This window comes from Astyanax mexicanus, chromosome 22 (genome assembly GCF_023375975.1).
Source record: "Astyanax mexicanus isolate ESR-SI-001 chromosome 22, AstMex3_surface, whole genome shotgun sequence".
NCBI classification, from domain to species: Eukaryota; Metazoa; Chordata; class Actinopteri; order Characiformes; family Acestrorhamphidae; genus Astyanax; species Astyanax mexicanus.
This window is the reverse complement of record NC_064429.1, coordinates 10,778,084-10,803,275: the sequence shown is the minus strand read 5'-3', so window position 1 is coordinate 10,803,275 and position 25,192 is coordinate 10,778,084. Positions and strand designations below refer to the sequence as shown.

Genomic DNA, 25,192 nt, shown 5'->3' with positions numbered 1-25,192 from the left:
CTCACTTAGACGCCATAATTACAACTCAACTTTCAGCACAGAAATCCATACCATGAAGATTCAGCAGCGTGTGGGAGGTGTTGTATTCTTCGTATAGTGTGTGTAGGTTTGTGTGTGTGTGTTTGTTGTCTAGTGCACTAGTGAGCAGGCGTGCTTTAACACCAGTGTTGGAGACGAGAATGAAAAAGCGTGAAAGAGAGACGAGCAGACGGAAGAGAGAGTGAGAGAGGGAGGGAGAGAGAGAGAGAATAGGGAGGAGTTAGAAAAGGGGGAGAGAGAGAGAAAAGACTGAGGATGCTTTCTGAGCAACAAGCTACAGAGAGAGAAAGAACGAGGGAGTGAAAGAGGGAGATAACCGAGTGCATCTGGAAACTAGGAGCTGGAGTAGTGTGTGTGTGGAGTAGGTGAGTATGTGTGTGTGTGTGTGTGTGGGGGGGGGGGGTGTAAAGGTGTAACTGCATGTTAATTATCTTTATTTGGCTGTGCTATAAATACTATATAAGGACAGATTGCATGCTAATATTCACTGTAGCAGTTGTGAGTAGTTTATTATTTAATACTGTTCTATATACTTAACATTTTAAATTGTAGGTACCACATTAGAACTACTCCTAATTACAATGTAATTGTTAGTACAGTATTAGTACTAATCGTAAAATGGATTGACTGCATGTTAATTGGATTCAGTTGTGGGAAATACGCTCTACAGAGTTACAGGTAACTTGCTGAAGATTCATTAGTTTGAGTGGTACTATGTTAGAGCTTAAATTTTGGGTATTTTTTCAGGACTATTCTATAGAATTAAAAGTAATTGATTGGACAGTATTTAGTTTTAATTTAAGGTACTACATTAGTACTAATCTAAAGAGGTACAAGTAATTAGCTGCACATTGATTGGTTTTAATTTAAGGTACTAGATTAGTACTGCTCTATAGATTTACATGTAATTTACTGCACATGAAATAGTTTTAATTTAAGGTACTTCATTAGTACCAATCTATGGAATTACAAGTAATTGACTGCGCATTAATTAGTTTTAATTAAAGGTACTACATTAGTACTACTCTAAAGAGGTACAAGGAATTAGCTGCACATTAATTAGTTTTAATTTAAGTTACTAGATTAGTACTGCTCTATAGAGTTAAAAGTAATTGACTGCACATAATTTTTTTTTTATTTTATGGTACTACATTAGTACTATTCTAGAAAATTACAAGTAATTACCTGCACATTAATTAGTTTTAATTTAAGTTACTAAATTAATATCACTCTCTAGCCTTACAATGGAGTATTAGTTTTAATTGACTATACTATTTTAGAACTATATTATGTATATTTCTGTGAGACTGACTGCACACTGTTAAATACTAAAAAGTACTAAAAAATACTACTTAGTATTACAATAGTTGTACTTAGTAGGTTTATAATAGAGTAACATTCAAATTAGTTTGAATTGAGGGTAATACATAGAGTTCCAGTTAACTGACTGCACATAAGTAATAGTACTACTTTTTATAGAGGTTTGATGGCCTAAGTGCATGTTAATAAGTTTTAATTGTTGGTACTGTGTTAGAATTACTCTGTAGAATTGTGATGGACACTGCTTTAATTGGTGGAACTATATTAGAACTATTCTCCTTAGAGTTAAAATTGACTGAATGCAGGTTAATTGATTTTAATTGGTACTACATTAGAATTATTCTGTATATATATATATATATATATATATATATATATATATATATATATATATATATATATGAGCTTGACTGTGTGTTAATAAGCTGATTCTGGCTGAGGAGACTGAGAGGATCCTGGATGTGAAGCTGCTGGATTACTGGATCTGCTGGATCAGGATGATTCCTGAAGATGCCACCGTGTGCTCCAGTTTTTCAGGAGTTATTTCTGGATGTGTCGTTTTTTTCTCACGGAGAAATCAGAATGCGGAGAGCTGGGAATAAAACCATTTTGGAAATCCTGAATTTATCATTTCTAAGGTCAGTTTGCTGCTCTATACTTTTGGACTTTCCTTCCAGAACTAATATAATATAACCAGAATTACTGAATAGAAGTTAGATTAAAGTAACCATATATATACTACTGAATTGCTGGAATGCAGATATACTAACACAGTGTGTATGTTTTGTTATATATGAACAGATTTCCTTTCCTCTCTGCTCTCGTCCAATCAAACTGCTTCATTATTATTAGTCCAACATCAAAGCAAATTTCACCACCTGACTAAAAGTGTTTTGACCAGAAATTGTGTATACTGTTAACATCCCACCACAACCCACAACTCACAGAGAAAAAAGAAGAGAATGGAAAACAAGCTGAGGAATAATTAGTCCAGGATACCGGATAATTAATAAAAAAAAAAATATATATAATATAAATAATATCCTTATAATCCGGTGTATGAATTCTATCAGTCAGGTATTAAGGAGCAGTAAAGACACTCCACTGAAGTACAGAGTTACACAGGAGTTTCAGTAAAGTTTCTCCAGCACTAAGGCTGGAGCAGTATTAGCATTAGCCACTAACTGCAGCACTAGCTCTTTTGACGTGCAGAGGGGAGTAAATCAGACTGTAGTCTGCGTGTTTACTGTGTTAAAACAAGCTATGTGGGACAAAACCGTAGCTGATATTGCTATGGCTTATTGAAACTTTCAGGTTTCCACAGTGTACAGCTCCAAGCACTGCTAACTGCAGCTAGTGCTGCTGCTAACCGTGCTAAAATACTGGAAATCTAAGATTACTGTGGATAAACAGAAGAGCTTTGCTCACCTATATAAACAGTTTTCAGGAGAGAAATCTGTGTAGATTAACATCCAGCACTCATTTTACTTAAAGAAGAATTACAGTTTTGTTAACTTAGGTGCTTTCCCAGCAGTGAGACCTGCTGAATTAAAGGAAAAACATGGCGACACCCCTGTTGCTTTACTATTGGCACTTAAAATGCGTCTTATAATCCAGTATAATCCAAAAATAAACCAGAAAATAGACGTTCATTAATTGTGCTCCTTATAATCTGTAAAAAAAACTGTGATACAGAGCCGTTTACAGCGCTGTGAGCCGGTTCAGCTGTTTCTGTGGCCTGGCTGTGACCCGGGTGGTGGACGGGTCGAGTCCCGGCGGTTGGAGCTGTTGTTTATGGTGCTGTTTGCTTATTGCTGGGCTTTACTGCAGTCAGTTCACTTCATAACCCCCCTCTGTGTCTCTCTAACACACCCCCTCACATTGACCCCAGCTCACAGAAGAGCTGTGAACACAAGTGTGTGTGTGTGTGTGTGTGTGTGTGTGTGTGTGTGTGTGTGTGAGTGTGAGAGTGTGTTAGTGCAGAAACATGCAGATATTAGTATGCTTCAGTGTGTTTTGTGAACACATGCATGAGCAGCAGTGTGTGATTTTATGATTTATGTGTGAAAAGTGAATGCGTTTTGTGTGTGTGTGTCTTTTTCTTTGTTTATTTATGTATTTATGTACGATGTGTCAGTTTTGGCTGACTGTGTGTGTGTGAGTGTGTGTGTGCGCGACAGAGCATACTGTCACTGCTGATTCAATTTAACATTTCAAGTAAGACAGAGAGAGTAAAAGAGAAAGAGAGAGAGACAGAGAATAAAAGGAAAAGAGAGAGAGGATTAGAGGGAGACAGTGAGACAGAATGTTAAATAAAGTGATAGAAAGATATAATTAAAGAGAAATATATAGATTCTTAGTTACAGAGCAAATGAAAGAGCATAGTAAAAAAATAAACTTCAAATAAACGAAGATTCAAGCCTTAAATCACACTGTCGGATGCAGATCTGATATGGTAAATGGCTCTGCACTGCTGTACTAGAACTGTCTGGTGGGTTTGTGCTCCCAGAAATACAGATGAGATTTCATCTGTAGTGCAAACACCCATATTACGAAATCAATATTTGGTGAAAAAATCCTGTTTTTTAATCACAGTTTTTTTCATGCATCTTGGCATCATCTTCTCCTCCACCAGTCTTACACACTGCTTTTGAATAACTTTATGCTGCTTTACTCCTGGTGCAAAAAATCAAGCAGTTCAGTTTGGTAGTTTGATGGCTTGTGATCATCCATCTTCCTTTTGATTATATTCCAGAGGATTTTAATTTGGTAAAATCAAAGAAACTCTGAAACACCATTCCTGTAGGCCATGTACCAAACTACACTTTTCTGCACTTCATATGCTTTACTAATGAGTTCTGTTTCCCCTACTCTGGATAGGTACAGAGGTTTTGATTGGCTCTTTGCGAGTTCAGACAATTAAGGCCTTATTTTTGACTGGGCACTAACTGTTCCCAACTGTTGCCGCCTTATAAATTAGTCCACCAATCACTGCCTAGCAACCGTTGCTGTCCATTTCATATGTTGTTTTAGTTGTGGCATCTGTTTGTGTGTGAGTACTGGGTATGGGAAATTGAAGGATAGGTGTGTGTGTGTAAAGGTGTGTGTGTGTGTGTGTGTGTGTGTGTAAAGGTGTGTGTGTGTGTGTGTGTAAAGGTGTGTGTGTGTGTGTGTGTGTAAAGGTGTGTGTAAAGGTGTGTGTGTGTGTGTATGTGTGTGTGTAAAGGTGTGTGTGTGTGTGTGTGTGTGTCTCAGTGACAGCAGGGCTGAGTGGTTGTGGAGAAACGCTGCCATCTCTCTCTCCACCACTGCTTATCTAATCACCTTCCTCCTGCCTGTCGTTCCACCTCTCCCTTCTTTCTCCCTCCATCTCTCTCTCTCTCTCTGTGTCTGACCCGTCGCCGCTCTGAACGGCTGTAAAGGGTAGAGTATTGTTCATCTCCGGCTCACCTGTACCGACCTTTATCATCCCTCTCTCTCTCTCTCTCTCTCTCTTTCTCGCTCTCTCTCTCTCTCTCTAACACACACCATATTTAATCTGTTACACCTTCATCACTCTCTCCCTCTGATACTGCTTACTGAGAGAGAGAGAGAGAGAGAGAGAGGAAAGAGTGAACGAGAGAAAGAGAAAACAAGTAAACAAACGAGAGACAGAGAAAAAGTTAACAAGAAAACGAAAAAGTGAATGAGTAAACAAGTGGAAGAAAAAGAGAACAAGTGAACAATAGAGACATAGACAACAAACAACAAGCAGGAGAGAACAAGTTAACAAATGAGAGTAAACGAAAGAAAGAGGGAACCAACAAGTGAATGAGAGAGAGAGACAGAGAATGATTAAACAAGCAGGAGAGAGAGAGAGAACAAGTGAACCATTGGGAGAGAAAGTAAGAAAGAGAGAGAGAGAGAGACCCAGACAATGAGTAAATGCAGGAGAGAGAGATAACAAGTAAACAATTAAAAAAGAGAGAAAGGAAAAGAATGAGTAAACAAGCGGGAGAGTGAACAAGTGAACAAATGAAAAAGAGAGAAAGAAAGAGAATGAGTATGAGAGAATGACAGAGAGAGAGAGAGAGACATAAAGAATGATTAAACAAGCAGAAGAGAAAGAGAGAACAAGTGAACAAATGAGAGCAAAGAAAGAAAGATTAAAAGAGGGAACCAACAAGTAAATGAGAGAGAGAGAGAGAGAGAGAGAAAGAGATAGAGAAAGAGAGAATAATTAAACGAGCAGGAGAGAGAGAACAAGTGAACAGAGAGAAAGAGAAAAACGCAACAAGAGAGAGAAATGAGTAAAAAAGGGTGAGAGATAGAAAGAGAGAGAGAGAAAAAGAGAGAGACAGATGTCATAGGAGAGCTGGAGCTCTGACTCTAATAAACAGCTCGATCCGGTAAAGGGGTTTGGGGATTGGGTTGGGTGGAGAAACAAAGAGAGAGAGAGAGAGAGAGAGAGAAAGAGAGAGAGAGAGAGAGGGATGCAGAGGCAGAGTGGTGCTGTTCTCTGCCAGCTGTCTCTGGGTTCTTTAAGAGCAGCTCTGCCTCGTTTCTCCTGCAGGAAGATAAGTGTCAGCGTTCGTATCTCAGCTACAGGTTTCAGCGTCTCTCTCTGCGTCTCTCCGACGCTCAGCCAGGTGTTTCACTTCTCTCAGACACGCTGCTGACATTTTCTTCACCTACTGAGCTGCAATAAAACTTTCCTCAAAAAATATATTAAATTCCACAGTTTATAGCATCCTGCAGTTCAAACCAGCTGCATTCAGAAACCCTACAAGATCCACAGAACTACAATTCAGAGTATTCTAGGAATACATTTCCAGACAGCAGTCTGGTGAGCAGTGATGGATTTATGGATGAATGGATGGATGTGAGTTAGCAGAAGGAAGTGTGGAGAGTGAAACTCACAGTGATTAATTCAGACCCTTCACTCCTTAGGCTTTTATTTTGATTAAATAAAGATTTGTTCTGCTTAGAGTACAAACTGTATCCCACTGATGTGGGTGCAGAGAGATGAGAAACGACGGACGTAAATGTAATTATAAAAGTAATTTTAATAAAATAAACTTAAGGAAAACAAACTGACTAGATTGGAGATAACTAGAGCTAAATGTAACACAGCAAGAGTTGTGTTCCTGAGTTCCTGAGGAATTCTGTAATTCTTGAACATTTTTAAACCGGAATCCTACAATTCTGCAATTGTCATATTCTACAATAGAGCTACAGAGATTAGTCGATGTAGTCGATGTAATCAGCAACATCAACTAGAAAAATTTCTAGAGAAATACTGTATTCTGTCCTCTACATTAACATTATGGTATACGGTATTAGCACAGTTAGTTCAGACTCTGCAATGTGATTGGCTGAGATGTGTTCTACAAGTACCGTTATCAGCCAGTAATGCACTGTAACTGAAGCTCTCCATGTATTACTGTATTACTCTGCCACATACAGGTAATCTAGCAACAATACAGCGCTTACAAACCAAACAGCACAAACGCAGATACAAACAGAGCAGCAATGGAACTATTTTAACTGGCGGTGTTTTTATAACCAAACAGATCCTATTTTCTCCTCCTCTTTAACTCCTTAAAGACTTTCAATAAACAGATATTGGAACTGTGGTAAAATTAAGCAATAATGCATTTGAGGTTTGTGCTATAACATGTAATATTGGCACTGCTGTGCTGCGGTTGTACACGTTATAGCACTCCTTCTCATTTATTATTGGTTAAGTATAGCATATGTCAGTGTTTCCTATAATATACTTTGTAATTTGACATATGTCAAACTTTTAAAATGTACTGCACAATTGGTCTAGGGCTCACCAGTTTAAAAGTACAAAATAAGGGCATGACAAAAAAAAAATTATTGACTAATCGACTAAAAAAAAAAAAACCCACAGATTAATCGACTACTAAAATAGTCATTATTTGCAGTCCTATTCTGCAACACTCTAAATTGTATGGTAATGTATCTTGCATACGTTTCCACTGAAGGTGTATTTATGTTTGTTGGATATTACAGAAACTATTATAGAGACTCCTGGATCTGACCTTTTCTTTTATTGGACGTTAAGCTCCTGTTCATCATCTAATGATGCGCCGTGAGTCTAACGGTCTCCAGTCTGGTTTGTGGAGACGTTCTGAGAGAGGAGGTGTAGACAGATCAGCTGGAGTTTTCCGTGGATAATTGGTGAGTTTATAGAGAGATATCTATAGAAATAATTAAGGCGAGCAGGTAGCGTGCGGTTTCCATAGCTACTGTTCTCCGGTCGGTGGAGTTGTGCGCGGTTTGATTGACGCTGCAGGAAGAGATGGTGGAGATGCTCTAACTTCCTCAGCTGTGCTGAGAAAAAACACAGAAAAATAATTTCATTACTTCCAGTAAAACCTCACTTTCTGCACTGCTGCAAAGATCAGGATAAATGAGCTCTAGAACCAGTTCTACCTTTCTATAGAGTTAAATAAACCTTACTGCTTCCTGTTTCTGAGCTGTTCAGAAGCATTTTGGGTGTTGTAGAATTTCTCAAGATGGGTTAAGATAATGTAAAGCATGTTGGAATTCCAGAAATAGCACAATTCTTTAATTGCATTGACATTAAATTAATTTTAAAAAGGTGCATACACAAGCAATTGGGTTTATATAACTCAAATTCCAGAGTTCTAATTCTATTCACTAAAATGTATGGCATTATAGAATTCCAGTAAAGCTACAATAGGGAGCATACTGAATTTTCAGGACTATAAATCAATTTATAGCATTTTAGAATGCCAGCAAGGTGCATTATTTATTTATTATTTCTGTAATATGAATTAATACATTTATTCTAGAAGTGCTTCAGAGTTGGAAAAAAAAATATTATTTATGAATGTCATAGATGGGTATTTTAAAAATAGAATTTCTATTTTATAGCTGTCGTGCAGGAAAGAGTGAGATGATGGAAGTAACTGCAGGTATATATTTATTTAACAAAATAAGGAACACTAAAGCATAAATGGAACACAAACACCTGAAATGCAAAATACAAAAAAACTAGGAAACTAAACAACTAATACCAGAACAAAAAACAATCAAAACTAAGAAAACAATAATACTTGAATCAAACACAAACCTGCCTCATACACAACATAGTAAACGAGGGGGCGGAGTTACAAACAAGACACAAGGTGACAACACTAATGGCTAGGGCGGAGAAAAAACACGGAAAAAAAAAACACAGAAAAATAATTTCATTACTTCCAGTAAAACCTCACTTTCTGCACTGCTGCAAAGATCAGGATAAATGAGCTCTAGAACCATTTCTAGCTTTCTAGAAAATTAAATATACCTTACTGCTTCCTGTTTCTGAGCTGTTCAGACGCTTCTTTCCATAGCTTTATACATACTTTTTTTATTTTCAGAGGTTATCAGGGCTTTTTCTCTCTAAACTCATTATACAGATAAGGCAAGATCACAAAAAAAAAGACTTTTTTACACATGTCATACCTTTTACAGAATTTTTTGGTACTTTTTCCTGGTGGCTACCAACGAGAAAATCTACAAAATCTACAAAAGCTATTTTATGGCCCTAAAATAATATCACTTATCACATATTGCATGGTATTTTCGTGATAACGATACTCTTGGCGATATAAATTAATGATTTGGTTTTTTTTTTAAAGAATACACTACTGCAACAAAATTATTTTTTTATTTTATTGCATACGATTTATGTCACACCCCACACTGAGATATTAAAAAATACAAGAATTTGATCAAATTTGTAACAGAAGTCAATGATCCAGAATGTCATGATACTTATAATGATACTTGCACTCCAAATATCTCCATATATCCAGGATTAAAGTAAAATAAATGATACTGGACGGATATAATCTAAAGTCTCTAGTAGATATACAATGGAAAATAATGAGAACAGTGTAAATTGATATGTATATGATATATGATAAAGTGATATGGCACCATATACTTTAGGTGTAATATCACTCACGATATTAAGAAATGTTGGCGATATTATCGCGAACGATATGATATGGCACACCCCTAGTCTGTAGTAATTCTGAATATATCCAGTTCTTTAAGTTCAGCATTTTTTTATTTTAAACTGTGTATAATTCTAAATATATATAAAATGCTTCCTACACAGTTAACTGAAACTGTAGAGAGCTTAGAGTTTGGAAATTCTAAAAAAAAGCATTTATTTCAGTTTACTAGAAGTCTACAAGGCTCAGAATTTGGTCATTCCTGCAGAATTCCTGCAAAATGAGTGTTGACACTAAAAGAAAGACAGAATAAAATAGATGTCTGCCTTTTGTGCTGTACAGCAACGTAAAAATAAAGGTATAGATGAAAACTTGAAAGAGTTTGAAAGTATTTTTGCTGAAAAAACAAAAAATAAAAAATTCTTCAGTAGAGTCTGAGAGCAGGAGTATCTCCATGTCTGTCGGCTGCATTATTCCGTCCCAATCTTTTATCTAAGTGCTCTTAATGCGTGCATGCTTACCTCCTCTACAGCGCGGAGAGTTATTGACTGCTGGATGTTGCCATGGAGGCAGATGCCGTGTTCTAGACGCATGTAATAATTTGCTGTGTTCAGTTTCTGTACAGTCAGCTGGAGGAGAGAAGCAGCCTGCAGGGAAGCTGCAGATGCATGAAGAGCTTGCAGAATTAATGCATATATTATTTTATATCTTGGATATTCTTTGGTTTTGAGATCAGTCAGGGTTATTTTTATCTGAGTGTGATTGTGGATGACCAGACTTAATAATACAGTCAGAATAGTATCACAGTTACATCACTTTATTCATCTCCAAGAAATTTATCTGCCAATAAATACACTGTAAAAAAGGTTCTACAGTTTGAAACTGTGAATGAATTAATTGAGGTGCTTTAAGGAACCTTCAGGCACTTTTAGGATGTTTTCTTCCTAAAACCCTTCCTTAAGTTCCATAAGTTCCTTAAAAAGTTCTATATGTTTTAATTGTTTTTTTTTAAGTGTTATTTTTTGGGATAACAGGCCCAGTTTTGGCTAACTTAGCGTTGATGCTGAGTTGTATAAAATTCACATGAGCTGGTTAATAAAAGATTAGAGAGCATCTTCATCCTGTGGTCATCCTAAATGCACATGAATAGATGAGCTTTTTTTGACAGCAACTGTCCTTGTTTGTAGATAATGTTAAGGTATTTTAATACCACAGTATACGGTATTATCGTTAAACTGCTCAACTCTATAGAAAACTCTCCCTTTTGTTTTGAAATTGGGCTGGGGTAGACGTTTTACATGCTTTCTGTTGTTTAGTACATATTGGCCAGTTTTCCATTTCTTAAAAGAAATTGTAACTGGGATAAAGGGTCCAAACAGGCACATGAAACATTGGCCTTACTTACTGGTTGGCTCTGTTGTTGAAAAAAACAACTATTGTTCCTTTAATGTATATTGTAGTGTCAGAGTTATCTGTAAATCAGATAAACAGACCTTGTAGTATAATTCCAGACAGTTTATACAGATTTATTTTTCATTACGAATGAGATTTCAGTGTCTACACCAAACACGCTCACTCTTGTGGCTAAAGTTTAAACTGATCCACAGCAGTCCTCACATATTTGACTTTTGACCACCAACATCGATCTGACATTTAATTCAGTGTCTCTGTAATGAATATGTGTCACAATCGTTCATCGTGACATACACTGACATATGCCTCTGACTGCTGGACAGAGTGTTGGACGGCGTGCAGATACACTGCAGTGGGAGAGATCTGAAAGGGCACGTGTCAACGTGTGGAAGTTAATTGGGACAACAGGATAATTGGGAAGCAAATTCAACTTTTCAACTTCAAGCCAAATTCAAGCCTTCAACTTAGGTTTTGCGAGAGGAAAGGAAATCTAAAAATCAAACGTGTTGCATTCCTGTGTGAAATCAAATCTGTTTGATGTTTGTAAGTGTGCCATTAAATTGTCACTATTGATTGTACTCATTTGTTTCTCTCAGCCATGGACTAATCCAATATATATATCTGTCAGACGATTCTTAAATGGCTGTACCGTTGGAACTTCCGAAATAATGTGAATCAAATTCGGGAAGACTTTCCTGGCTGCTTCGGCAACCAAGAAAAAAAAAAATGTTCTCCCGCAATCGCTGCAACGGCCAGGATGGCACGGGTGTACCTCAGTACGGCCGACCTAAGAACAAGTCGGCGGTGCCCAAGAGAAGGCAGCCGAATCCCAGAGTCGCCCTCGTGATACGAGGGAAGATTAACCGCCTTCTGCAAGGTTCTTCTGAGCATCCTGTCCAAGCTTCAAGTCTCTACTATGCAGGAATTGAAGAGGAAGATGAAGAAGAGGCAGAGGATTTGGGCAAGATGCAAGACTACTACCGAAGGGGAATGGCTTCCGTTGAAGCCTGCCACCCTCCTCAATTGCCCAACGGACAAAGACATAGTGAAGATTCTGGGGCGTGTTGTGTGGGAGAGGTTGAGTTGAACAGGGAGGGTGGAGTCAGAATCCCGTGCACCTTGCAACACTGTGGTCCAAGTACGGATTTACAGAGCCAGGCAACTCAAGATCTCAAAGATCTCAATGGAGCTGGGTTTGCTTTTGGCAGTGGACTAGCTTGTGGGGCATCTATGCAACAAAAGGACTCTCTGCTCTACCAGTTTAACATGGCCATCCAAGATAAGATTGGGGAGGTGAACGAGCAAACAGAAGAAGAATCAAGTGCCATTATTGAGCATATATTGAAAGAACTTCGAGGCATCAATAAAATCCAAGAGGAGATCTCAGACCTGAGGCAGTACCTGTCCTCTGTTCGAGGGTCGGTTGAGGAGGTGTCAAGCTGTGTAGATGCGGTGTTGATGGAGATTGAGGGCATTCGTTCAGGTACCAAGACAAGTCTGGAAACATCTCCTGGGACTGAGTCTCATCATCAAAAACCTTTCACCAAAGGTTATGACAAACTGCATGGTGGTGTCCAAGAAGGGTATGAAGCTGCCTTGCATTGCAAGGGCCAGTGCAAACCATCATGTTCCCAGGAATCAGAATTCAGGGCACAGCCTAGAAGATTGTCCAAAGACTGCGAGGCTTCATCCACACAGTGTTCAGACACAGTACCTCTGAGCACAGGGAAAAGAAAGCTAAGCTTTGGCTACCTTGAGCGACAAGATGGCCAAGACTGTCCGAGTACCAGCTCTCTTTCTTCAGGCCAAAGCTCTAAATCTGACTCTGACCATGAGAGATCGTCGTCTGGTTTGGTTCATGGAACCAGTGAGGAACAGAACTGGAGCCAAACAGGGTGCAGAAACACTGGAAATAAGGATACAAGATGGAACGAAGAGGATCCATGCTCTAGACAGTCTAGCTTTGAAGATACGGAAGGTTACACAATTGGAGAAGTCGACACCTGGGATCCTTCAAGGGATGAGGGTGCTAGTTTCCCACAGAATGAATCAAGTTCTGAGCTCATTTCCGTTTCAGTAAACCGTCACTACAATTCTCCTGCAAGCACATGCAGTAGAGAAGACCGGAGTGGACGGGGAAGCAGGCCTAATCGTTCTGAGATGCACGTACGCTTCGAAGAACCGTGTTTTGAGTATAAAGATTATCAATCGTCCCAATTTTATGATGAGAGACATGTCTCTTCCTTTTCTCTGAGCTCAAGTCAAGCTGCTGCAAATGATGAGGAACTCTTTACATCTTCTTCTTTTTATGAAACTTGTTCAGATCCTACTCTGAATGGACAGTCTTTAGAGGGCTTTGTTGGGTCAGCAAAGACTTCGTCTGGAAGCATCAAGAACCGGAAGCATCAACACTCATCCAGTTCTTATAAGCATAAACGTCAATATGGACCTGGCGAGGGAGGAAACGTGGGGTTTACCGTCAAAAGATTTGGGAGGGCAGTACTGGATTTTAAAAGTGCACTGAAGGGGGCGCTAAAGAAGCTTGAGGCAACTGGTGCAACATCATCAGTGGAAAAACCTGATGCTTCCATCCCGTTGATTCCATGTGGTAATCCTCAAGTAGAAGTGGACTTGCCGAACAGTCGGATATTCAGCGTTGACTTGTCCAATATCAGGACACCAAGTAAGGAAGTATCTCTGGTGGAAACACCTTGTGTTGAGGCTCTTCAAACAGAAACACCAGTCTTGACTTCGGAAGAATCCCAAATCGACAGGGTTTACCCCATTCCGATGGAGCCAAAGGAGTGCATTTCCGTCACGTCAACCACTTGCAGTACTATCCCAGATCCAGCAGAATACAGTTTAAAATCTCTTCTTACACAGAATAACGAGCCTTTGGATTCCTCGCTTTCCCCTGAACTGGATTCCTCCAGTGAAACAGCACTTCATGGAACTGAAGCCACCATACCTGACACACCATGCCTTACCGCAGAGTCCACCTCCACCTCGTTCTCCGCTGAAGATCCACCAATCCAGGAGGTACAGGGAGATCCAGAACCATTAGTGGAAACCTCAGTTGAACACCAGCAGCAGCAAGAAGATAACAGCAGCATCCTCCCTGCAGAGACTGGAGAACAGGAAGGAGAGCGCCCCCTAGAGCTCAGCGAGAGAGATGCCCGGAGGCTGAAATGCCTGAGGACCTTCCAGCAGATCCTTAAGGAGAAGAAAGAAAGCAGAAGACATCTCAGCATGGCGACCATGTTCACCATGTCTGAAGATGACGTCAACCAAGGTACGTTTTTAAAATGCATTTCTTAATTATTCGTTTTTTTCTGCATTTTAGAAGTATGTACAATACATGTCAACATATTCAAAAATGACCAATGGTTAGTGTAGGTAAATATGGATATTATTATTATTCTGATTTAATAAAATGTATTGGTAACACTTCCTATTATTCCTGTATTTATTATATATTATATGGCATACATAATACTTTATAACCATATATGTCATACTTGTATTATACCTCATGTGGTATTATAAAATGGTAGTATGCATGCCACATAATGCACTATAAATGCATTCATATTGCATTATCATTATGAATACAGGATTCATTAGAAGTGTTACCATTGTATTTTATGCATATAAATGTGTGATTTATACTATTTACAAAACAATCTGATTATTTTTTTTAATGTACAGCTCTGAAATGTATTAAAATAAATCAAATCACAATGCCTATATTAAGATATACATATATATATATATATATATATATATATATATATATATATATATATATATATATATATATCAACCATTTTGGAACTTTAGACAATAAAGTACAGAACTAGCCGGCAGACTTCTTTTGAGAGAGGGATCTGTACCTAATGGCTAAATCAGCAGATGAACTTTTAAATAAAGAGTTTTGTGCTTCTGTTGCATTTATCGCAATTTTAGTCATTTAGCATAAGCTAAAACTAATGTGTAAACATGGGTTGTGGCCAGCAACAGCTTATTTGCATAAAAGTGACAGAGCCCTTAAATGGATCATTCTGAAAGGGAGTAAAACTGGTAAGAATAGAGCTGGAGAGATCTCTTTATTTTTTATGAGAGCTTCATGAACTTCATGAGCATGCCTTGCATAGCCCATATACCTGCTGTATACTAAATTGTATAAAAAGAGGTAAAATATGTTTCATTTAAGGTATTACAAATGGTTTGATGTTTTGTTAATATTGTTAATATTGTTGTTGTTTCTCTTTGATCTGTGAAACAGCCTTTCAGTAAGAATTCTTTAGAGGTTTCAAACCCACCTCTGCTGTTAAAGTCGTGATCAAAGCCTTTCTCAGGTCTTAACCTGCTCACTTTCATCATCCATTCCTCTCAATCCCTTTAGAGAATTATGCATATCTCCAAATTTCTGATGTGCTCTTTATAAAGCTCATAAATCTCCTCATCATGGCCTTATCTCGGTATTTTCTGATTTTTATAAAAGATTGCAGCAGTGAAAGCGCTGAGTCAAACAGCCGCTGGGTATTTGGACCGCTCTCAGTGTAAATGGACTGTTCTAGTTCAGTCACCCATCGTTTTCCAAGCTCAAGGCAAATTAATTACTCACCCAAAAACAAACCTCACATCAAAGTGGAGCGGGAGGGAAGAAATTAGAGCCCTGCAATAAAATAAATTATACATTACAATAAAATATTCATGATCTGAAGACTAGATCGATAACAAAGTGCCGTGAAGTCGTTCTGATTAAAATCAAAAGCTCCTACATTTGAAACCTGTTGTAAGGAGACATTTCTCGATAATTTTGTCTTCTTCTACTTATAGTACAATACATCCGCCAAGCATAACATTATGACCACTCCCTAATTTCTTAGGCCTTATCTTTTCAGCTATGAGCATACAGAACATCCTCGTTTTACCCTGTTCTTCAATACTCAGGACCCACAGAATAGACCACCATTATTCTCAGCACTGCAGGGATCAGCAGTGATTAGCATGGTGGTGGTGTATGAGGTGTTACTGTGTGTGTTGATCTGGTACAGTGAGTGGATCAGATTGCATTGTATCGTTATTGAGAAATTAGTTTTTTAGCTAAACACATAAAACATTGTAAATAATGAACAGGAAAACTCTGGAAACTCTGCTCATGTGACGTAACAAAGCTGGAGGCAGAGCGAGGTCATGCATTGTACCCTATGCATTAGTGCTGTGCGGTATGACCAAAAATGTATATCATGGTATTTTTTAGGATTTATTATTCCTAAAGCCGTTAGAGAGGCATTATTCAAATATTAAATTCAAATAAATTAAATTCAGTGTGCATTCAAATTATCCTTCAAGCTACAGTATTACTATATATAAAATTATCTCTTTTCTGAGTTATTATAATAATTGCTGTTTGCTGTTGTTTTTCTATTTTACTCGGATAAAAACACTCAATACAATGAAGAACAGCAGCAGGAGCTCCTCAGATAAAGTACAGTTCTCATTCCTTTCTAGGCAGGACAAAGCAAGACAAGCGTTTGACTCCACAGAGCTGAGCTTCTAGTTTGTTAGCTTGTTATACTAACTGGCTAGCGTTAGTTAATCAAACTGTTCCAACATGTTTGTTTGTGGTGCTGCTGTTCTATAACATGCTGGCGGTATGTGAAAAAGTGAATATCGGTTTTATTTTTCCCTCCGGTATACCATATATACCACGATGAACTGTGCATACCCATGTACCTTACTCTGATGCACCTCCCCAGGAATGTATGCATTGCAGAAAGCAGCAGCAGCGACTGGGAAAACACATTAATTCGAAGCAGAACTATAAACCAGCCATTAATTGTAGTTTTTGCTGTGAATTCTTTTGTAGTTTTCTTGTTTTCAGACCTGTTTTCTACTGTTAACAGCTGTTTACTCTTTATTAACGTTTCTGCATGTTTCTGTTTTGTTCCAGACGCCAGCCGAGATGAAGATCAGGTTATGTTTCCCCAGCGATGTTGTTTGAGCTCTGCTTCCTGCTGGTTCTTTGCGTTTGTAGATGTTTGATTGTATGCGTTTGAGTCCTGCATGGCGTGGAGCATGTCCCCGTGAAGCCCTTTCATTTGCGTTCATCTGATTACTGTAATTATCCTCATTCAGACGTGTCCAGCGTTGACTCGGAGAGCCATTAGCGCTGTGTTGGATATTTCACACCTGTTCTGTTGATTCCTGTGGAGGTGATCTCCTGCTGCGGGGAGAAATGGACGATATGAGACGAGCTCTAACACAAAGCAGCAAAGATTCGGCAGAAAAAAGAGAAAAACTCAAGGCCTTTTCCCCGGCTGGCTCAGGCTTTGTTTTTTAGATTTGCGGTTTGGAAGAAGTGAGCATAGCCGAGAATCTGGCCTTGTGAGTCAATCCCTCCGCAGCACTAATAATGAGAAAAATTTCAATACACAATTCAATATATATTTTTCCAGACAATAGAAATGCCAGGTCTTTGATGGATGCTGCTTTCTCTAATGTGTCATCGTACTGTTGAATTTTTTTTTGTTTCGTTGGTCCCTCCCCCACAGATGTGCCTGAGAGATTCTCCTCACTGTGGAAAGTGTAGTGATGAGTTTTCATCATGTGAGCTTTGTATATGTGAAATATATTAATAATACATTAAAACTGCAAACTTACACAGCAATATTCACATACAGCAACAGAGGGAGTCCTCACACTGCACTGCAGACTGTGCTCATGTTATATAAATAGACTGTAGGTAGACTGGTGGTAGAGGTTCACAGTGAATGCATGCACCATGCAACAACTTTCTTATCATAGCCGTATACAGTATATTCAAAATGATACATTTTCTGGATACAGAGAAACAGCAAACTCAAACTGTTTACAGCATGCAGCAGCAGAGTGAGCTATGTACACTGTGCAGACTGTGCTCATGTGACGTAACCAAACTGGAGGTAGAGTGAGGTAGAGTGAGGTAGAGGTCCACAGTGAAGGCTCATACTAAACTACTCCTTATTCTTAAAATTAGTGGAGCCAAACCAAATGCTGTAAAACCTTAAAGAAAATGTAAATAATTTATGATCTATAGCTGTATCCGGACGGAATTAGTTTCTCAGAAGGTTCTGGGATAATTTTCTCTCTTATGTTTTTTTTTTTTTTATCCTCTGTGATTTTATTCCCGCCCAGAACGATCATGTAGGTGTTTTTCTAAGTCGTTCTCTGAGAAAATTACAGGCTGAAGTCTCTACTGTTTTTCTCTGAACTCTCTCTGAGTTTAGTCTCCTCATGTTTAATAAAATAATAAAATACTGTAGCTATTTGTCCACTGCCACGCACCATAATTACACTTTGGGCATGCCACAGTTTCCATGGAGATCCACGTAAAAAAAAAAACACACAACAAAGAGTGGAAATGGAGGAGCTACTGAACACTACTGATGTCACGTGACCGAGAAAAAAAAGCCAAAAAACTTACAGATCCTCCTTTTTTTTATTGAAGTGTGAAATATTTTTCACAGACGTCCCCCTGAGAAATGAATCCCGTCCGGATAGAGCTTTAGTTTATTGAGTTTCACATAGATATCGGGATATCCAACAGCGCAGTCACACTTATTTTTAGTTCATATCGCACACCCTCTACTATTCGTTATATTGTATTTCATTATATTGTATTTTATGTTTCAGTTGTTGTCAAGCAAATGGAGATGATCAGTTTAATCACATGGATCGGCTCTATCTATGGTAGAATGGTATATATATATTGGATATCTGTGAGATATGAGAGTGATGGTATATATATTGGATATATCTGTGAGAGCGTACAGGGTGAAGTGCTGGACTGCAGGATGATGTGTATATAGAAAGTAATCCTGTGTTGTGTTTAAGGCTGATATTGGATTGGGGTCTGTAGGGCTGAGCTTGTGTTGATCCAGAACATACAGTCCAGTTCTGATCAGAATCTGATCCTGATACACTTCAAACTCAATCAACCAAACAACCTGGCCCCTCCCCCTCCCCTCCTCGTCTGTGTTCCCGCCGTGTGTCTGCATGCAGTGAGACAGGTGGAGGGTGAGGATGTGAGACTGATGGTGTGTTTTTCTATCTGAACAGGTGCAGAGTGGTGATGGAGGTCCGAGCAGCAGAGCGCCGTGGAGCAGAGCGCCCGGGTACCTTACTCCACCCCCCGTCTATCTGTCTGTCTGTCTCTCTATCTGTCTGTCTCTTTATGTCTATCCATCACATCCTTTGGAGGAACAAATTAAAACTGATTTGATGCATTAGGAAATCTATTTATCTATCTCTGTTTAGCAGCCTATGTATCTGTCTGTCCATCTGAATGTCTGTCTGTATTTGTCAGTCCATTTATCTGTCTGTCAGTTAATTTGTTTGTCTGTCTGTCTGTCTGTCTGTCTCTCTATCTATCTCTGTTTAGCAGTCTATGTATCTGTCTGTCCATATGTCTGCCTGCCTATCTGTATGTCTATCTGGATCTGTCAGTCCATTTATCCGTCTATCTATCTATCTGTCTGTCTGTCTGTCTATCTATCTATCTGTCTGTCTGTCTGTCTGTCTGTTTATCTATCTATCTATCTATCTATCTATCTATGTGTTTTTCTTGATGTTACTATATGTCTATTTTCTGTGTATGTGTCTGTTTTTCTGTCTTTCTATCTATTGAATTGTCTGTCTGACTCTCTGTTTGGCTGTGTATTTTTCTATCTGTCTGTCCATCTACCTGTCTATTTGTCTTTCTATTTTTATTTCTGTGTAGGTGAGGCTGGCTGTATATGTGTTTTCTGTTTGTCTAGCAGTCTATTTATCTGTCTGTCTGTCTGTCTGTCTCACAGTATAATGGTTAACTCTGTGTGTGTGTGTGTGTGTGTGTGTGTGTGTTTGTGTGTGTGTTTGTGTGTGTGTGTGTGTGTGTGTGTATTTAGTGGAGGGGGTATATTTGGGATTGACAGTACTCCTGATCTGCGTAAGAAGAGGCCGGTTCCGCTGGTCAGTGACGTGGTGAGTCTAAAACACTGATCCAACCAGCTGCTTCATCATTATATCCCCCTCACAGCTTCATATCTGTTAATCTTTTATATTTATCTGTCTTTTTATATTCCTCCACTCGGGATCTTCTCTAGGCTATGGTGAGTTAATATCCTCTATTATAAAAATGTCAAAAATAAAAGAATAATAGGAGAAGAATCATCAGTGATGTTTTATAGATCTGCTAAGTGGAGAACAGAACAGGTTTTATTTGCTGCTGGATCAGAATTTCCTCTAGTTTCTCTAGTTAATTCTACTCTAGTTATGTAGTTCCTCCTGATGAAACACTCCTAATTAAACTCATTACAGAGCTACAGATGGAGTTACTGGCCTCTTTTCCACTGCAAGGCTCTTATATACTTGTATATTGTATTTTTTCTTATTTTACTCAATTATCTCCCCAATTTCAATCTCCCAATCCCTGATCAAATGAATTCCCTCTATCAGCAGTAATACGCCCACACTTTTTTTATTCAAGTGCAGTATTAAAGAACATGTGTGCTTAAAAGACAATACAGGTATACTCAAAAGTCCATGGATGTTTGCATCCCCTCCAAAGTCCTTATACAGTTCCTCAAAGAAGATAAGTAAGAAAAAAGCAACTTTATCTAAGATTAAAACATAATACACAGTACAATTAAATAAAAAATACACACAGTACATGCATGTTAACAGAAAAAATATAATACAGAAAAATGTCTGTTTTTAATTATAGGTTTGCAGTAATGTTTTCCATTAAATACACATCCTTTACCATTTCCCTCCATCGTTGTATAAAGGGGGGCTCTGCTTTATCCAGGTTTATCCAAGTGCTTTTAATGTAGCATCACTAGGAGAATAATAGTGCGCTCACAGGAAAGCGGTGGATCCCCAGCTCTAATACATTAGCTCACAGATGCCTGTAATCACCAGCATCACAATCATGCTCGCTCAGACTCCAGCTGCTGAGAGTAAAGGAGCATGATCCAGAATTCAAAACCAGTGATTCTCTGCCAGTGATTCACGGTGCCTTAATCCTCTGGACCATGTGGATCCCTTATACCCAACATTTTGATCTGAAGTGATGGTGAGATTAGCGTTATATAATTGGCTGTTTTATGGAGGATGTGAGGATGAGTGTGAAAGTGATAGAGGTCCTCAGGAGCAGCTGCTGATCTCCATTCATTCAGCTCTGAGTTCTGGAGAGAGGTGGTGAGAGAGGGTTTGAGGAGATACAGTGAGTGAAGATGAGACTCCTGCTTCAGGATAAATCTCCTCCATCTCTCCCACACTTACCGACCCGCTGATCCGTGACTCAGATGTGGAGTGTGTATCGTCTTTGTGCTCCCAAACACACCAGCAAATATCCGAACCCACACCAAAGACCCCACCGTGACTCAGCAGCTCCATAACAAATAAAATAAACTATCTATCTATCTGTGAACCTGCGGTCTATAGAGTACACAAACACTGAGAAACTGAATTTTATTTTAATGCTTTATTTGCTGTGTTGTATTTTCTGCTGACCAGTGCAAAACACACAGCAACTAATTTTAATTTCATGTAACTTTTAGTCTTTTCTGAGCTTGTTTTGCCTGAAGACATGACTAACTTCTCTCTCTCTCTCTCTCTCTCTCTCTCTCTGAAGTGTCTGGTTCAGTCCAGAAAGGCCGGGCTCTCGTACGCTCTGCAGTCTCGTTCTTCACTTAAAGACGAGGAGCTGGTAAGTTATTTAAGAACCAGGGCTGTAAGATAAATTATATTTTTATCTTAAAGAGTTTTTACGATGAAAACACTTAAAGAGCTGCGAAAACATTGTGAATAACAACAGATTCGAAGCGCATAATCCACAAGCAGCAATACGTGATGAGTTATGTGCTTATGAGATGTAATAAGGCTGGAGGTAGAGTGAGGTTGAGTGAGGTAGAACGAGGCTCAACCCCCTCTCCTTCACATAGTCCTGGTCTAGAAAGTGCTCGCCACTAACTCCTAGCATTGCAGCTAACCGGAGGATTCTCGCGCTTCAGCGCCGCGAGCCCCCGCTGTCCGAGGCGAGGTATGAAAGTGAAAGTAAATATTTCTCATTCCTCACCCTATTAAATTTCACTACTCCCAGTATTACTACACCCAGGGGCAATACAAAAGTGCCCCCCGCTCTGCATTGAGTTTTGGTTTGGATTTTATTATCTATTGAGGAATTAATTTACGGTAGACTCATAGATTATAGTAGAGAGGCGTTCGAGAACCAACCTCGTGACGTCACTTTCAGCGCTGGGACAAGATGGCGCTGCCCTTACTTAAGAAAATGACATTTAGCTTACTTTTTATTTTAATTCCGCTTCACTGACAACTGTTTAACTTATCAGATTTGTTAGAGTGAAAATACATCTTGTGAATTAAACTAAATGCTTGAAGTGTTTCATGTCCCCTTTAAGTTAGATAATATCAATAAAGGGGTGTAAGAGTGTGTTTGTGTGTGTGTGTAAGTCTGTGTGTAAGGCGTGCACTGTACTACATAAGATAATTAGTCTCTGGGGAAAATCTGAAGACTCGTTGCCAGATATGCACTCTTATTAAATCTGTTATTTTTTCTGCATCCCCCTCAACACCTACCTCATCTTAAACTGACCTCTCTATCTGTCTGTCTCTCTCTCTCTCTCTCTCTCTCTCTCTCTCTCCCTCTCTTTCTCTCTCTCTGTGTTGTAGAAGGGTCATGTGTATAAGAAGACCCTGCAGGCTCTGATCTACCCCATCTCCTGCACCACGCCTCATCACTTCGAGGTGTGGACGGCGACCACGCCCACCTACTGCTACGAGTGTGAGGGGCTGCTGTGGGGCATCGCCCGGCAGGGCATGCGCTGCTCCGAGTGCGGGGTGAAGTGCCACGAGAAGTGCCAGGACCTGCTGAACGCCGACTGCCTGCAGAGTGAGACTGAATTCACGCAGCCATTTAGCAACACCGTGGCAACCACAATGGACACCATAGCAACCACCTGACAACAACTTAGCAATCACCTAGCAACAACTTAGCAGTCACATAAAAACACATAGCGACCAACACGGAAAGCATAGCAACATCTTAGCAACTTCAATGGACACCATAGCAACCACCTAGCAACACATGAACAACCACCTACCAACAACTTTGCAACCACCTAGAAGCCACGTAGAATCCATATCAACACCTTAGCAACCTCCTAGCAACAACTTAGCAAATACCTGGCAACAACTTACCAACCACTTAGCAGTTTCTGCAGGAACTGCAGTCTAGTTTGTTATGGAAACCTAAACCTGAACCATAAAGAAATGTCTGGATCGACCCCAATCATACCATCAATTAGCAACACCATAGCAACCACAATGGACACCATAGCAACCACCTAGCAGCACCTTAGCAACCACTTAGAAACAATATAACAACCAGCACGGATACCACAGCAACACCTTGACAGCCACCTAGGAACTGCAGTGTAGTTATAGAAGCTTAAACTTGATTTTTAAAGAAATGCCTGGATTGACTCCACAATCTCAATCCCTGTATAAAATTAACAAATAAAGCTTAGTTAAAAACAAAAACTAGATTTTTTTTTTAATTTATAAGATTTACGAGAATCAGATACATTGGAACAAAGAGATAATCAAACTGTCCTGAACTCACTAAATGAGTGAGCACTAAACTGTGTCTCTGATGTTCTGATGTTCTGAGTCCTTTAATGTGATTTTATTAAATAACTGTGTTCAGGAGCGGCGGAGAAGAGCAGTAAAACCGGAGCTGAAGATCGAACTCAGCACATCATCTCAGCCATGAAGGACCGGATGAAGATCCGCGAAAGGAACAAACCCGAGATCTTCGAGCTGATCAGATCCATCTTCAACATCACCAAACTCCACCACGCCCAGCAGATGAAGACCATCAAACAGACCGTGCTGGACGGAACCTCCAAATGGTCCGCCAAGATCTCCATCACAGGTACTGGACCAGACCTTCCTGCATTGAGCGTGGATGTGATTGTCTAATGACGCGGACAATTCTAGCCAGACACCGCCGGTCACCATCATTACCAGCAGAATCATCACACTCTGTATACACTTATTACACATGCTGCATAGTGCCCCTCCAGTTAACGTTCCACTTTACGTCAAGTTAGTGGTGTCCCATATCAATCAGAGGATGAAGAAAAATTATCCTTAAACCCATGAAAAGCTGAAAAAAGATTCAATTAGAGGGAACTGAAACTGTGGGAGCAGCAGTCAGATAAACCTGTGATCTTTCTTCTCAAGGTTGGATTTATTAATAATATATAGCCAGTAAAGTAAGTAAGTAAAGTAAAAAATCAAACACATACCTGTACTTTTACATTGTCTAATACTTGTTTAAACTCCCCCAAATAAACCAGAACACTATTAAACTCCCTAACTTTTCCATTCCACCTTAAAAAAATTAAAGTTTCTTTCAAATAAAAAGCAGAGTTCTTGAAAGTTTCAGTTCCACCTTAAATGCTGCCTTAAACGCGCTATATTCACACAGTCACATTAATGGGGGGCTAATTCACTGGGGTGAACCGCTAGCTAATTTCACACTGGCTTACCGGAACACTCAGAGTTTCACAGCGTAGCGCTGTCGGGTGGCATTAGCTGCTAACTGCTACTGGTTAGCCGCTAATGCTTCAGCTTTAGTGGAAATCTGTAAATCTAAGCTTGCTGTAAATAAACTGAAGCACTTTACTCACCCAAATAAACAGTTTTCAGGAGAGAAATTAGTGTAGATTAACATTCAGCACTCGATTTAGGTGTTTGACTCGTTTAAAATATTTTTTAAGAATTACAGTTTTGTTTACTTAACTTACCTTTACAGGTCCTGCTGAATTTAGAAGGAAAACATGGCGACACCCCTGTTCCTACTGCTAGTTACTAATGATGCATAAACTGCACCTTAAAAGCTGAGTTCTTTAAACTTTCAGTTCCACCTTAAATGCTGCTGCTATATTCACACATTCACTTTAATACGGGCGTATTTGGCTCTGAGGAACGCGCAGCCTGGAGTGTTTTATTGATGAATTGAACGCTTTTTACACTAGAAAAACACAAAACAATCCTCTCAGCGTTTTTAATCCGCAGGGAAGAGCTCTTACTTTCACACATCTGTCTGAAAATCTGCTATTATCTATAGAATCAGTGTCTGAATCATCAGCTCAAACAAAGCCGTAATCACTGCGCAGGACAATCACAGCTACATTAGTGGACCAGTGTTGTAGCGGCAGTGTGGACGCGGTGATAAAAGCTCAGCGTGAGATCATTTAACGCTCACTGCAGGAGAGAAAGCGCTGTCAGATACGAAAACCATGACCACGATACATTCTGTACGTTTTAAACGTTCATAATATTATAAAAAAAATCCGCTTACAATCAGTGAGATCTTACAGAGGATG

The 25,192-nt window shown here is 39.2% G+C and overlaps 1 protein-coding gene across 1 annotated transcript in view; it reads left to right on the top strand.

The window, feature by feature from the left end:
* The first annotated feature begins 271 nt into the window (after positions 1 to 271).
* LOC111188759 (protein unc-13 homolog B) overlaps positions 272 to 25,192 on the top strand; it is a 59,791-nt gene continuing 34,870 nt past the window's right edge. Inside the window, exons 1-9 of the mRNA XM_049470275.1 lie at positions 272 to 404; positions 1,785 to 1,997; positions 11,345 to 14,040; positions 16,708 to 16,730; positions 18,855 to 18,910; positions 19,682 to 19,757; positions 21,412 to 21,486; positions 22,470 to 22,689; positions 23,506 to 23,733. Of these exons, the coding sequence (XP_049326232.1) occupies positions 11,475 to 14,040; positions 16,708 to 16,730; positions 18,855 to 18,910; positions 19,682 to 19,757; positions 21,412 to 21,486; positions 22,470 to 22,689; positions 23,506 to 23,733 (3,244 nt within the window). The 5' untranslated portion in view covers positions 272 to 404; positions 1,785 to 1,997; positions 11,345 to 11,474. The remainder of the gene's footprint in view (positions 405 to 1,784; positions 1,998 to 11,344; positions 14,041 to 16,707; positions 16,731 to 18,854; positions 18,911 to 19,681; positions 19,758 to 21,411; positions 21,487 to 22,469; positions 22,690 to 23,505; positions 23,734 to 25,192) is intronic.